General features: G+C 41.1%; 1 protein-coding gene across 1 annotated transcript; it reads right to left on the minus strand.

The window, feature by feature from the left end:
* Nucleotides 1-622: 622 nt before the first annotated feature.
* Nucleotides 623-12,528, minus strand: LOC128444434 (anoctamin-9). Its single transcript, XM_053426924.1, has 24 exons — nt 12,068-12,528; nt 11,360-11,435; nt 11,145-11,267; nt 10,924-11,060; nt 10,604-10,653; nt 10,449-10,507; nt 9,685-9,764; nt 8,395-8,529; nt 8,228-8,321; nt 8,085-8,145; nt 7,076-7,158; nt 6,870-6,974; nt 6,334-6,498; nt 6,223-6,259; nt 5,056-5,167; nt 3,676-3,733; nt 3,462-3,559; nt 3,164-3,360; nt 2,931-3,083; nt 2,403-2,550; nt 2,188-2,310; nt 1,857-1,950; nt 1,530-1,642; nt 623-1,202 (listed from the first exon to the last, which is right to left on the minus strand). The coding sequence occupies exons 2-24, from the start codon at nt 11,390-11,392 to the stop codon at nt 1,187-1,189; spliced, it is 2,274 nt and encodes a 757-aa protein (XP_053282899.1). The 5' UTR covers nt 11,393-11,435; nt 12,068-12,528; the 3' UTR covers nt 623-1,186.
* Nucleotides 12,529-15,556: the final 3,028 nt, after the last annotated feature.

Below are 15,556 nucleotides of genomic sequence, written 5' to 3' on the forward strand. Positions count from 1 at the left end.
CTACGGATTGATATACTGTACACAAAGATTAGTACAAGTACAAGAGGATCCCTGGGAAATGTCAACACAATGTCAAGGAGCTCCGTGTTACCACAACACACGAGGCGAGGGGAGCTGATGACATTTTATATTTCATTTTTGATTAATGACCTCTTCACGAGTTTCTCACTTTGTTTTAACTAATCAATAATGCAGGTATAAGTCATTAATAAAGAGGTTTAATCACTAAGTCTTAAATTATTGATAAATAATAGCATTATGAATGATTATACCTTAACTATGAAGTATTAGTAAGTGTGTTACAAGACATTCTTAAAGGGTAGTGTTACCTGTACAAATTGTATATATACACAGACTATACTATACACTGTAGTGTATTTTTTGTGTATATGTTTATATATTGTTTACATTTATATACGCACATATACATTCACACACATATATGCGTATGTATGTGTGCGAGTTTATATATAAATATACATATACACATTAATATACATACATTGTATATATCATATTTGTATATATACATGTATATTTGTGTATAAGTGTGTGTGTGGGAAAATATGTATATTAGCAATTTTTAAATGTAATCTACCACACACTTTATAACTGCATGAAATTTCATAAGGACAAAAGTTTCCTTTATTGGTTAATAAAAAATATTATAAGGCAAACATTGTCATGTCTGATTTACAAAAGACACCATCAGATCTGCAGTAATGCAACAATCATCACAGCGCTTCTTACAATATAAGGCAACATGTTAACACACGATCGGTACTGTATTCACAGTAGCAGTATAAATTATCTGTAGGCGTTCAATAAAAACACTGACATACAACTCACAGATATAGCGATCCAACAGAAAGCTGTCAGTGCATTCCTAGAATAAGAATAATCTCATGTAAGGTTAGTAAAATCTGTTTCCTTCTGTACACTAGTTCTATTAAAGAAAAATTTGCCTCCACTCAAAGTCCATTTCATGGATGAGAAACCCAGCAGGTTAACATCTGAATGCAAACGATAAGGGAAAGAGAGAGGCCTCCGTCTGAACTCTTCACAGAGATGATGAAAGGCTTTGAAATTGACTCAACACTGATAGTCTGGACACTTTAATGCACGCGGCGACACTGGATTCCTCTTCCCAAGGAGAAACGTGGTCTGTTTAAGTTGTTGCATGCTGTTACGGTACATATGACCTGCAAGGAACAAACACAAACATTGGTTAGTTGTTCCATCTCTGTCAAAGAACAAGACACAACAAAAGCAAACTGAATTTTTAGAATTGAGGAAAATACTTCATGGATGTTAAAGAAAAGAAAGTGTTGTATTTAGGGGAATACTACTTATGTTTGTGCAATGTTGTGCAGAATAGTCAAATATAACAGGACTGTTCGGCCATGGTAGAGGATTGTGCCATTTTAGCAATATCACAAGTGGCACATGTTACATTACGTGATGTCATTTTGATAACCAGTGGCCAACGGCTGCCACGGCAGTCCAACCACATACTACGTGACACTAACCTGAGTTCCTCCTTCAGTCTGTTGAGTTTGTCAAAGAGTCTGTCATTCTTGACCTGAAGGGGAGCGCCCGGCACAAACCAGGCTGCAATGAACTTGCATATGACGACAACATGCTGCAAGCAGAGATGTAAAGGTTAGACATGTAGTCTTTAGTTAGAGGTAACACTGTTATAGGTCCGTCTCCCTGTTTTGACATATTTGAAACTCAACTCTGACCATCTGAGTTTGAAATAAGACAAAGCTGGTCTATTGTGGGGGATTCGTAAAAACAATTAAAAAAGAAATTCATCCGTTCTTTACTAATTATCTCAATGGAAAATAGCTTACTTCAAAGAGGATGACAAATGCAAAGCGCACGGCTAGTATTAGCCAGAACTGTGGGGTTAAACTGTAGTCCTCGGTACTCCTGTAGTCTTTATAGCTGTGAAGAGAGAAAGAAAAGAAAGCTGATGTTATCTCCCACTTCGTTAAAATCTTAACCCACACAGTGTGGACAAGATGCAGTGTCGGCCATCCAGAGAGAGTGAACAGGTAACGCTGGAGGTGAGAAGAATCACTGCTTTCAAATCTTTTGTTAGTAATAAGTTATACGTTTTGACTTTGGCTTTTTGCAAATAACAGTTGTATTTCTAACAAATACAATTAAAACAGAACAAACCTGCAGGAGGTGACATTTAAACCATCATGAGTGGTCATCTGAAAGGCTGAGAACTCATTGCGTGTGATCTGGTCATCCATTCGTGCAATGGAGAGAGTGTTGTTGATGTAGCCAGCCATGCAGCTTGAAAAAAAAACAAGAAGAGCGTATTTAAAGAATGTGTTGCTCACAAAATGAGAAACCAAACGTCTTCTGTAAGAATACACATATCTTACTCAATATCTGTCGCCGTGCTATTAGCACATGGGCCAAAGTAGTAATGGTACACCAGACGAGGGACGAAGTTCGAGGACACGCCGATGACCAACCCATTAGCAATGACGGCTAAGACACCGATAGCCTCCAACACGTCTATCCACACACCTGAGGGAAAACAATATTCATATGTGAACATGCAAACATTAAGGTTATTGACATTATCAGAGGTTCTGAAGTTTTCAGGTAGTACGAGGAATTTAGGAAAAACAGACGTGATCTAAATGTTTTAAAATCTAAAGTATAAACAAGGAATATTAAATACCTTGGTTGATATATAAGTGTAGTCGAATTACAAATATACTAAGTCCTGGCCTTACAGTTGAGGTTTAAAATTTGGCACTCACACTTTTGGTATTGTGAGAAATTTAGAAAGACTTGGGAGAACATCAGAAGATGGATTTCAACAACATTTACACATATGCTTCAATTCAACATGATTGAAATATTGATATTATATTATATTATATTATATATTATATCCTCACCAATATCGTTGGTTTTCTTGGGGACCAGTCTCCGCTCCAGAGTGACCATCTTAATGGCGTCCAAGCGTATCTCAATGACATTATTAATCAGGGCTAGAAGAGGAGCGAGTGGAAACGCTGCCACAAATATGGTGGTAAAGCTGAACTGGATCACTGAGGAGAGAGCAAAGTAATTATTATTGTTTAGTACATCTACGTTGTGATGTGGTTAAAGCTTTCTGCGGAGTACAGACCAATTTCCAGGAACTCATTGAACAGACTGAAGGAGTTGACATCATTGAGGCGATAGTTGCTTTCCCAGTCTCGAAGCTTGCAGTTATCACACAGCTCAGCTCCTTTGCTCTCCTCCAAATCGTTCTTCAGGTAGCAGTTACCACATCTCCTCTCCAGCCTCCGGGTTCTTTTCTTTTTGAACCACCTGCAGAACCAGCTGATACACAAAACAGACAACTGTCACCAGCGTGGACATTAGGAAAGTAAATCTTACATCGGACATGTAGATTATTTATCAAAAATATGCTTTATACTCACGGGCCAGTGAACTCGAACACGTTGCTAATGGTTTGCTTGAGTACCATTATAATTGCCATTTGGATGAACAGGTCTGTGAGACATCCACTCGGGTGACACTGCCCGAAAGAGAGTGATATGTTTGGAATTAATCAGACACAACATCATTGCGTCTGAAGGTGAACATTCTACTCATGAAATGCAGGTGTTAAGTTCGATAGAGACGTTCGCTCACTTCCTCAAGTCTCCACTTCCCTGCGATCCGTACATAACCACCAGGATGACCATTGATCCTGTCAAGGGAGAAAATCACAAAAACAAGTGATTATTATGCTGCTCTTGTAACACAGTGACACAGTGTGAGCCACGACATTGAAACCTGCAGGCACCAAGACGTGGGCATCAGATCCTTTAAACCCTGTAAGTGGAAGGTGGGGCCTCCAAAGATGGGACCTTGTTTCTCCTACAGATGCTGAATTGTGAATGTGTTTCTATGACAATATAAGCGTTTGAATAGAGGATAATAGAGTTATGTTTCCATTGTTATTTTAATGTGTTAAAATGTATTTATAATGTTATAGTTACTGTAGTATTGTGCGGCAAAATAAAGCATAGATGTGGATCTACACACGTTTATAGCGCCAGGTCGTGGAGCATATAGTCGGTACGGAACCGTGCAGAAATGTAATGTTACGTTGGATGAGCAGTAGTGATGCTGGACGTATGCTCAAATAAACACTTTTCAAGTTTTCCTGCCTCTAGTGTAACTACATTGGGTTTTCACATTAAGGTAGGCTTAAGTTTCTTGGAACACCAGACAAAACAAGACACTCTGCAGTTTTAAGTGGCCTACAGGAGCTTGGATCATGGTGAACGGCCACTACATGTAGAGTGGCAGGGCACGTGATCCTGCTGAGGGAGGCCACTGCCGTTAAGGATTCCAGACTTAGAGTACTTGGTCTGTAATAAGGTTTCCCAAGCATCACACTGCCTCCACCTTGCTGGAGTGTATCCTGTTTCCACACCTTCTACCAGAGCTCCATTATCTTGTTCTGTTGCTCATGTGCCAATCGTCAGCATTTTCAGCAGCGGACCGGGGTCAGGGGGTCACCATGGCAACTCAGACAGGCTGTGACAATGCAGTCTCATACTTGGCAAACTGTGAGGTCTGTTTGTTTGTGTTGTGTGTGTGTGTGTTTGTGTTCTGACAGCTTTGCATCCTGGCCATCATCCTACCCCTGAAGGATGGGATCAAACGCGTGAGCCTTCACTTCCCACACGTGTCAACAAGCCTTGGGCATAACTCGATGTTGCCTATTCATGGGTTTTGATTACTGGTAGATCCTGACCACTGGATACCAGGAACATTCCTCAAGACCTGCTGTTTCTAAAGATGTTCTGACCCAGTTGTTCCATTTAGCCCCTTTCAAAGTCACTCAGTTCCCTATGACCACATATTTGTCTCAACATATCGACTGCTAGGACTGATTGTTCTAATATTAAGTTTCCTATTGTACCCCATAACAAGAACATCTGTACAAATGTTGTGGCTGATATGTGCATTTCAACCTCTGACAGTCAACAAATACTGATATTGAAGTATTGAAGTTCTCACCTGCCGAGGAAAAAGGCCACGTAGAAGAGCGAGGAGAAGTAGGTGAAGAACTGGAAGGTGAACATCTTGACAGTGAAACTCTTCTCTGTGGTAGTGAATGATCTGGTTTCCTCTGGTGAAGACAGACCTCAAGTCAGTGTGTTAGCATGCCTGCATTTCACTATTTGAACAGCGGAGGGCACAATATCACATACTAAGCAGAATCCTTATTACAAAGAGTTTGGAACTCACCTAAATCATGTTAGTTCTTCAGTCAACATCTAATTGATCTTAAATATTTAGTCACCCAATCGGAGGTTATTTTAAAAATAATAAAATAAATTTCTACAGTCAAATTATAAGATCTAAATTGAGCTTGAACTGCCATCTTATAGAAGGTACAGCACATGTGTATTTAACAACTTCGGTGACGGTATCATTGGAAACCCTGCAACAGTTCCAGGGCTCTGATATGAGGCATTGAGACTGTGTTTCTCTGTGTTTCTCCTGACATGACAAGTGAAACGATCTGCTTTTACTAGATCCAAGGCAAAAATGATGGTCTTCTGACTCAGACTCTTTCTTCAGATTTTATTATTTCGAATGACTTTTGTCCTCTCATGCCTCGTCTGACCAGTAGCTGTCTTCAGTCTGTTTCCCTGCTCTGACTATCACCTGACCTATAATGCATCTTTACAACTAGTCCAATGTCCACCCTACCTCATGAAACACGCCTTAACAATGCACAATAAAGACATTGAGTATGTGAACTTATTATCTGCAGCTCTTTCTTGAGTGCATAGTTCAAAGGTTTTTGAGTTGAGGGACTGAACAGACGACAGCTTTAAGTCTCTCTCAGCCTCATCATTTATGTTGTCAAGCTGCTGCCTTGTGCAGGAAGATATTTTCCTGTGTAAACCTGTTGCTAGGCTGTGTGTTATCTGTGTCAGACCTGCTTTCAGCCTGTTTACCTGCCGTACTGCCGTAGCACTCTAATATTTGTTTTCTTATTTTCACTCCCCACCCACTGACAACTGTTACTGGTGATTAAAGAATTTCTCATTTAACGTTTAGAATCCTTCTATATTAAAAGCTGTACGACACAGGATGTTTTAGAGCTAATGTTTAAACATTCACAGCACAGTTCATCGGCATCCATTTGAAATATGAAAATAAACGTGAACAAACCTAGTTGACACAGCTTCATGGCCACAATCCTGTTTATCTGCAAAGACAAAGACGAGGTCAGAGTCAGAGCGAGTGTTACCGCCACGGCACAACATTAAGAGACCTGTGTACCCGAGTCATGAAGGTGATGACGAGGTAATGGAGGACGGCGCCCAGCATCATCGCTCCACTGTTGGAGTGGGTGCTCAGGAACTCCCATGATCCCTCAGCCAAGAGCACGGCTGCAATCACCCTGAACACCACCAAGGCGTGTGTCAGGCCGATGATCACCAGTATCTGTGGAAACACAGTAGCACGCATTGGTCGTAGTATACTTGTGTTGGCCTCCATTAACAACTATGCATTTTTTTCCAGGTGAATAATTTATGGATCTTGATGACAGAAATCTGGTTTGTTTAGAGGACAGACATCTATGAGTGTGTGAAACTGGGCGAGGCTGGATTGAATTTAAAAGGACTGCAGGGCCTTGGCAGAGGTAAAACGAGAGCCAATCTTGTTTTACCTGAAACTTGAATCATACTGTAACCTGATTCTTATCTTAGCATCAGTAAAATGTTATCATGAATGTAATACAAAACAAGGAGTCTGACACTTTGCCAGCATAAAATATGTGAAGAGCATCAAAGTCAAAACAACAAGTCACCCACCATGGCTGTGACACAGATCAAAACCAAGGTGGTGCGCAGGTAGGAGTGCTTGTACTTCTTGGGTTCACAGGTTGGGTTGTTCACAATTTCCAGGATTAGTTCCTCCTATAATTGAATTCAAGAGAGAAGAAACACACCTTGAATTCCAGAGTGAGAACTGACCAGGTTGTACTGAATTTAGCTGTAATGTATTAAAGTGATCTTACCTCCTCCTCACACCAGTCAGACACTTTCCATTCACACACATAGGAAGCTCGATGTCTCTTCCAAAATTCCAAAAACAGTGTTGCTGTGAAAAACATTCAAACAAAATAACTTAGTAACTTGTTTGCAGATTGTTCAAAATGCGGCTGCTCATATTTTAACCGAAACAAACCATAGGTTAAATTCAGGATTGATTTCAGGATTCTTTCAATAACTTTCAAAGCTCAACATGGGCTGCCCATTCTGACATTTCGCAGCTCTTATCTCCGTATAATCCTAGTGGCATCCTGAGATCGACCAGTGTGTCCTTGTTAGAAATCCCTAGGTCAAGGCTGACTACTCAGGGTGACCGGTTATCTCTGTCAGGGCCCCGAGGCTCGGGAACTCCCTGCCTGACGAGATTAGGCTCACCAATTCAATACCTATCTAATCAATTAATTTTGTAGTTTCTTAAATAGTACAGCTTTTGATTCTGCTGCCAAAGACATTAGGTATTTACTTGAGTTAAAAAAGAAAGATTTGTTTTGTGAAGCACTTTGTAACCTTGTTTAGATAAGTGCTATTCAAATCAAGTAATTATTATTATTATTATTATTAATAATATTATTATTATAATGTGTTCTTATCGACGAATGCTCAGCCACCCCCACCCACCGCCAGATGGCCGGGGCTGATTAATATATGAGTGGCCAGGACAAGTAGGTGCTATCGGTGATGTGGCATCTCCTTGACAGCACTTTCCTCAGTGATCAGAAAAAATCCAGGCAGTAAGAAAAGATACATTTAAGGCAGATAATAGACTTATTCATGCAAGTTGTCCTGTGTAGCCAAAAATCTGCATTAGAGAGGAGTTCTGCAGCCTGATTTGCTGTTATCTTTGTCAAATGTGCCCATCACACAGATTTTAAGGGCTAAGATGAATCCATCTCTTTTCAGCAAGGATCTGGATGCAGACAACACAATATAGAAGTACAAACATTCAGTATAGAAATACAGAAACACAAAACTCACCCCACACAGCCATGAACATCGCAAAGAGCACGGTGCCGTTGTTATCGAACAGCTGGCTCACCTGCAGAGAGACGTGAGAAGCAGTGAGCACCGACAGACACGTGCACCATTCAGTTATCTTACCGGAAAATGCTCTGATGTACCTTGGCGTACGTGCAGGTGTCGGAGAGCTGCCAAACTTTGCATCTCTTGTCACAGAGTGGACACATGATGGTGTCAGCCTCGCACACCTCTTTTCTACAACACAGTGTAAACGGTAAATAAACTGCATTTATAGCACTTTTCTAGTCTTAGCGACCACTATACTTACATGAGTGGGGAGCTGTTGAAGAAGGCGAGGCCATAGAGGAAGACGATCACCCCGATGATGGCAGGAGGGATGAGCAGGTAGGTGTACCAGCCCAACCACAGGTAGTACAGGGCCACCTTCTCCCCAAAGTAGTTCCTGACATGAGCACGTACACACAGAGACACACACTTGCACTCACGAAATTGTAAATGAATATAAATGATCATAAAAATGTTTATAATGTTTAAATTTGTTTATTCAAAATAGGAAATAACAATATGCTCATGGTTTTATATATCAGCGTACTGAGAGAGTATTATGGCCATGTAACAGGAATACAATTCTGAGATTCAGATAACGATCTCGTAATTACCAAGAAAAGTCATAATATCATTAGGATAAAGTTGTAATGAGAGAAAAGTCTTAATATTGCAGGAAGTAAGGAGCAAGGAGAACCCGAGCTTGAGAGGGTTCAGTCAGAGTACAGGCCTTCAGGATCCAAAATCTTGAACCACTCTTATTGTTTCACCTCTGAGAATATCATGCATATGTTACCAATGACAGCCCTGCATTCATTGGTAACATAAACAACTTCCTCCAAGTCTGTCTGGTTCTTATTTTCTCCAGAACAGACTTAGTCACTTGTACAATCTTTTCAAAGTCATGGTCCCAAAGTGGTGCTGATGAGCCAAAATATAAAGTGCTTTGTTATTTATAAACAAATACTTTTTAGTATATTATGAACTTATTCTCGAAAATTAAAATTTTTACATAATTTATCAATATATATATTACGGACATATGGCCAATATATATATTATGGCCATGTTCTACTCGCCTTTTTAAAACAAGTACACGTTGGGGCAACAACTAGTGGACTGATTTAGACAAAACCTGACTGGTGAGGTGATTATGTATCTGGTCACAAATGTGTTATTAGCTCTAATCATGGTTCTGTCTCGCAGCACACTAACGTGAATGGTTACATATATTCATTGTTTTACCTATAAACTAGAGCATGTTAGGATCGTGTCCTGCTGTTTACTCAGTATTCGACTGAATCTGTACATATTTCGGAATCATGAGTCCACACAATGTCTGCATAGTGTGTGCGTGTGAGTGTGTGTGTGTGTGTGCGTGCGTGCATGCGTGTGTTTGTGGAGGGGGTGGTGGCTTTGACATGTTTGTTGTTGCCTTTCTAAACCTTGAACCTGCTTCTCAGTAAGATGACATGTAAAACAATAATGCTGCAATATCCGCAACTGTGTACAAAGCAGGGCGATGAATAGGCTGTTGTGTTGCAGTCCAAACCTGACAGCAGTTATGGGTTGCCCTTGGAGACAGGCTGTCCATCGTGCCCAGTTCTGCTTCAGCTCTTTCTGTTTCTTTTTCTGGAAGCAAGAGCACAGAGAAATGAAAGGACAACACCAACATGAGGAGCTGTGTACAAACCGGTAAACATAACATACAGTAAACACAGTGTTTAGATGAGTGCACATGTAGCATTATATTCACACACACACACGTATGCCCACTCTTTCCCAGCAGCAGATGAGTCACTGCATTAATATGTCTCCCATAAGATCTCTGTCAATAAATACTTGTTTGGCAGCTCCGTGTTTTTTTGGAAGGACCCTGCCAAGTTTGACTTCATGATTTTAGAAGCTTCTTAGAGAATCCAAACTCTTCAGCAACATGTGAAACAATAGAAGCTTCAATGTTGTTTCGATGGTTCACTGACTTTTATAGGATTCACTGAGTTGGACTTGTTTCTAGTCCACTAATCTACATGTAAGCATTTATATATTTATTTATACATTCACAGATCTATTTATGCAATTGTAGATGTATCTACACATAGACAAGTTACATAGAGTTGCTTTGACAAAAGAGTATTTGGATCCCAGAGGAGAAAATAAAGGCAGACACTGGCTTAATTGAATTATTCACATTGAAGTAATTATTATTCAAGTCTCATTGAGTGACTATGTTTATTAACTTGATGTAAAAAAAGATAAAGTGACAGTACCACACCTGTAAAAGGTTGAGATAATAAAAAGTTCAATAAGTTTTACCTCATGTAAGCAGAACTTCGCATCAAAAACCTTCGTCTTGATAAGATGATGCAGAAACTCTGGAAGATGAATAGACAAGAAGAATGATGTAACACGTTATGAGCCCGGTTCAAAGCGAAGCCTCTTACAAATAAATCGGATAAGTCTTTTCTCACCTCCCGATTGGATAGGGGTGTGATTCAGAATGAAGTGGACGATCCTTATCCTGAAAATAGGATACAAGCATCACAAAAATTAAGTTTTACTCAAGAGAACAAAGAGTGCCTCAGTCATTTGGGAGAGTACAGGTTAGCTGAGAGTTCAAGGAGGCTACACAGTTCTTACGCTGTCGATGCTCGCTCCACATAGTTATTAAACAGAGGTGTATTGTCCCTTGTGATGACAGGATCAGATGAAACATAAACAATAACGAATGCTTTAAATAGCCTATGTGATTGTTTGAAATGCCAGAAATAGCCACAGCAACATATTTCACCTGGTGCTCAGAGGCACACGGTCCCGACCCGAGCTCCAGTTACAAGCGTCCGACACTTTGAGCAGGTACCGGTACTTCTCAAAAATCTCTTGTGGCGCTCGGATCCCGTAGAAGACGCGATCGTCGTCTATGATTTTCTGACAGAAAACACAAACACGATGAATGAACAAATCGTGTCACATTTGCAAGAGGAAAACAAATTCTCGTTGACAAAGACTCACTGTGATTTTCATCTTCTTTTTTTTCAATTCCTCAATGAATTCAGTTTGCTTCATGTAGGCCGCTGTATGCTGGTCTCCAATCGTCTTGGCAACCAGGACGTAGTCGTAGGACAGTGGGGTGTGCTTAGAGACACAGGCGAGAGGATTTTTATGGACTTCTGTAAATCAGAGTGGGCAGAGCATGGACTCACAGGGGACACATGAAGTCAACTTACCAACGGAGGGGGGGGAATTCTGCTCGCTGCCATTCTCTTTCACCACTCCGAATAGTTCCAGTAGTTCAAAACTGGACTGTATGATGAGAGAAAATCATAATAACATTCAGGAAAATACAAGGAGGAAAAAACACAATGCTAGAAACCACTTGCGTCATGACTAAATGTTTACAATTGAAATAGTCACAGCCTGACTGACACATAACTTATATGATCATCATTAAAAAAAACAAAAACAATTAGGTTTCATCAGTTTGGAAATCCCCCACTCGTGAATATGTGCCTTAATGGTTATAATCTCCCAAAGAATCCTGAGCAACTATGACATGGGGGGTGTGTCGATGAATGCCACAGGGCTGACAGGAGAGAGAAACCTGCGGTGATACTGACTCACTGTCACCGAGGAGGCTTCGATCTAACCGGACTGACACAATGAGCCGTGTTATTGTCACTTGCAGAAGAGTCGGCACATTGTTACACATAGGCCGGGGACACTCAAGGTGTGGCAAACATGTAGAAATCCAGACAGTGAAGGACACCCACTCATCCTAAACATCACATTAAACCCCACGGATCAGATGGATTGTGAGGGGGGGGACGACAAGCAACTTAACACAGCAGCTCCACAGGTAGCTGCCCTCAAAGCAGCTCCACGTATGTGACCCGATACCTGTAGTACCTATGTTGTGTGTGAGTGCGATCACCTACCTGCCTCTTGTGGCCGCGCATGGCGAGAAATGCAGATGGAGGCGACTTCTCGGAGAAAGAGGAAAGGAAAAAGGAAAGAGAGAGAAACTCCCGTCAACCATCCACTCAGTCAGGTCAGCGATGTGCCCCACTGGGAAATGCCATGATGGCTCTGGGTGGACTTCCGCACTTCCTCCGGGCACGAGCGTGTTTTGTCGTTTCACAAGCTGTGGAATGTGAAAGCGACTCCACCTGTGGCTGGTGTCAGTGTGTGTGTGCGCGTGTGTGTGAGTGTGTGTGAGGCTCCACCTGAAGCCTCCACCTATCGTCCCCGCTCAGTCACTCAGCGATGCGGTGGACACAGACAGACACACAGAGAGACAGTGTGTGCACGGTGGGTTTCAGCAGCTGAGTGCAAACAGGGACAACATGGAGACGGTGGGCCAGGTGCAGTGGAAGGACATGTTCTCCAACATGCTGCCTCCTGCTCCTCCTCCTCCACCTCCTCCTCCTCCTCCTCCTCCTCACTGGTGAGCAGTGACAGCCGTCCGCCCCTAGGTGGCAGCAAACACTCTGATTTCAGTCTCTACGCTCCGGGACTGAATCATCCTCATGCACTGTGTCCCATCACCCCCCCCCCCCCCCCCCCCCCCCCCCCCCCACACACACACACAAACACGCACACACACACACGCACACACACACAAGTCACACGTGACATCTGTTTTTATAGAAGAATATATATATTTTGAGTGTTTTTTTTCATTGGGGTTTATAACTATCTGACTTAGATATTATAAACAAAGGTATTTTATAATTCAAAAGTTCACAAACAGTCAGACACAGTGGGAAGAGCAGTATTATATCTTTGTGAGTACCAATTTGAGATTAGGGCTTTGTTCAGATGCCGGTCAAGATCAGTTTTTGGCATATCCAGATTGTATTAGGATTGATTTTAGGAAGTACTGACAAAAAGGGGAAGTGGAGGTTTGTAGGCGGTTAAGAATGCAATTTGAAATGAATCTCTTCAGACACTGTATATGCTCTGGCTGCTTCAATGCTTAGATTTCGAGTGTCTTTTGAGTGTCCCTCAGAAAACGACAAAGTCAAATCCAGAGTGACGGTTGCTACGCTGCTGATGCCTACATTGTTACTACAGCGACCCATGTAGATTGGTTGTCTGGAAACACAATTACAATCTGATCACTTGCAAATAACAGCGGAGACGGTCAGTCAGAGAGATCTGCTTTGAGAAACAAATCAGTTCTGCCTGCAGTTTGACCAAAGCCTCTGGGGTGAGGTCATTTGAGGGAACTGGAGACTGTGTGGCTGATCCTTACAACTTCAAATCAAAAACCTGTTTGAGCCTTCAGGTTAGAATCGTGTTTAGGTAATGGGAACATGGGAATGCTAATATATCTGTGTGTATGTGTGTGTGTTTGAGGGGGGGTGGTCATGAGGTCATTAGTGAATCAGATTACAGTCTTAAAGTAAATCCATGGTGATGAAGCTACAGTCCACCTCAAAGTGCAATGATTTTTTTTAATTATACATTTTTACTACATATCTGGTTATTAAGTGCATAAGTATTTAATGCTATTATTGGAACAAATATTTCCAATTAGGTTTTGTTAAAATAATAATTATGGAATCCTATGACACAGTCGAGGTGATAAGCTAATGTGGTTGACTGTCAAGGAGTTTCTAGAATACATTTGACATTCGGCATGATCAATTATATTTTTAAGTTTTTATAAAAACTAAAATGTTTCTATTGAATAGATCATGAAAAATATGTGACATCAAAAACTTTCACTTAACCACAAAATGTGGTCATTGAGCATTGATAATTGATGGGATGGGATGGCTGTGGACTAGTGGCAGAAACTTGGACTATGGGCAGAAAAGGTCTCTGGTTCGACTCCACGGAGAAACAACAAAAAGACGAACCTGGATTGATCTGTCCAAAAATCCAAGAGGATTCTCCCTACCCTGTCTAGTGCCCCTGAGCAAGGCACCTTACTCCCCCAACATCTGCTCCCCGAGCGCCATACATGGTTGCTCACTGCTCTGTGTGTTCTGCACCAGATGGGTTAAAAGCAGAGGTTACATTTCCCTACCTGCATGAGTGTGCCTGTGCATGTGTTTGGGACTAATAAATGCATCTTATTCTTAATCTTAATTAGTCTTTAGTGAACAATTCAACATAAAAACATTATTATAAACGTTTGGTGTTGGTGTTACACATAGTTTTATATAAATGCACATTCAGCTATTTTACTTCCTTCCGTTCTACTGTCAAGAAGAGGCATGACTAATTGTACTTATTAGAAATACTGTCTGTCACTATACTCAGGTTGCTAAGCACCAAAACTGACCAGAAAACATGCTCAATCAATTAAAAATCAATACAAAATTCCTTTAGAGCTTTATTCTTAATGTAGGCTACTTGTACTGTATCTGATTTCTAACTCATACTTCTACACCTCTCAGTGATACTGACACTTGCTGTACGAGACATCTCTATTCATTAGGCCGATACTTTCTTCTTCTGTGAGCTTGTGATTAGATTTATATAAAGAATAACTAACATGTGAAACCCATTGCAGATCTATTTCTGTTACTCATCCTTTCTCTAACTAACATGTCAAGCGGGTGGCCCACCCTGCCCTGTTATTAAACATGATTCCTACCATTAGCCAGAGGAACCCTGGAAAGGCGTGCACACCCAGGAAGACCCACATGTCAGGGAGAAGAGGCGATATGAGACTGACGAAAAAGTGGTCACGAAAATAAGCGCCTGTATTTCTGGACATGGCCACACCCCACAGAGGAGGACAGCATAATTACACCAGTGCAGGACTGTGTAAACCACATGAAGGGCGACAAAGGGGGCCACTGCTGCCATGGAAGTACAGAGTAGAGGAGGTGGTTGGGAGGAGCAGGGAAAAGCTTCTGTTAGGAGACTCCATGTCATGGAGGAACAGGCGTACAGATGTGTGAATGAACGACACTGAAAGTAACAAGTTGGCTTGAACAAAGTAAAACATTGATCTTTAAAACCAAGATTACTGAGAGACACAGCACAGTCACACAGTTGGTTTCCTTGAGAGGGTTCCTCAGCAAAGAGCTTAATCTCTATTGTTTTTATTTGATTTACTACAGAGCATAAATTAGTCACTGATCTCCAAGTATGACGGGAAATATGTTTTTCTTAAATTGTCAAACATTCATCAGGTTGGAAAAAGTTTCTTGCAGGATTACATAAAACCATTCTGGAGAGGCACGAGATAAAAGGCTCCTGTGGTTAGTTGTATGGGGGTTCCTGGAAGCTCTCACTCTGGGCAGTTGACCAAACAAATTGAATATATAAATATATAAATTACTTGCATAAGGGAACGCAGTGACAGAGCATCAGGACTGAAGGCACCCAAACCCTCTGTGTTCTTTAATGTTATCACATTCATATATTAATACATACACTGGCTTTGATCACTAAGTGTTTTAAGT

Source organism: Pleuronectes platessa, chromosome 7 (genome assembly GCF_947347685.1).
Source record: "Pleuronectes platessa chromosome 7, fPlePla1.1, whole genome shotgun sequence".
Taxonomy (NCBI): Eukaryota; Metazoa; Chordata; class Actinopteri; order Pleuronectiformes; family Pleuronectidae; genus Pleuronectes; species Pleuronectes platessa.

Bases quoted from the DNA above. Each gene is read 5' to 3' on its own strand.
- LOC128444434 (XM_053426924.1), bottom strand. From the start codon at position 11,392: ATGGCAGCGAGCAGAATTCCCCCCCCTCCGTTG. The intron at 8,530-9,684 runs GTTTGGACTGCA...TGCTCATGTCAG, and splicing joins CAACCCATAACTGCTGTCAG to GAACTACTTTGGGGAGAAGG. The intron at 2,311-2,402 runs GTAAGATATGTG...TTTTTTTTCAAG, and splicing joins AGCACGGCGACAGATATTGA to CTGCATGGCTGGCTACATCA.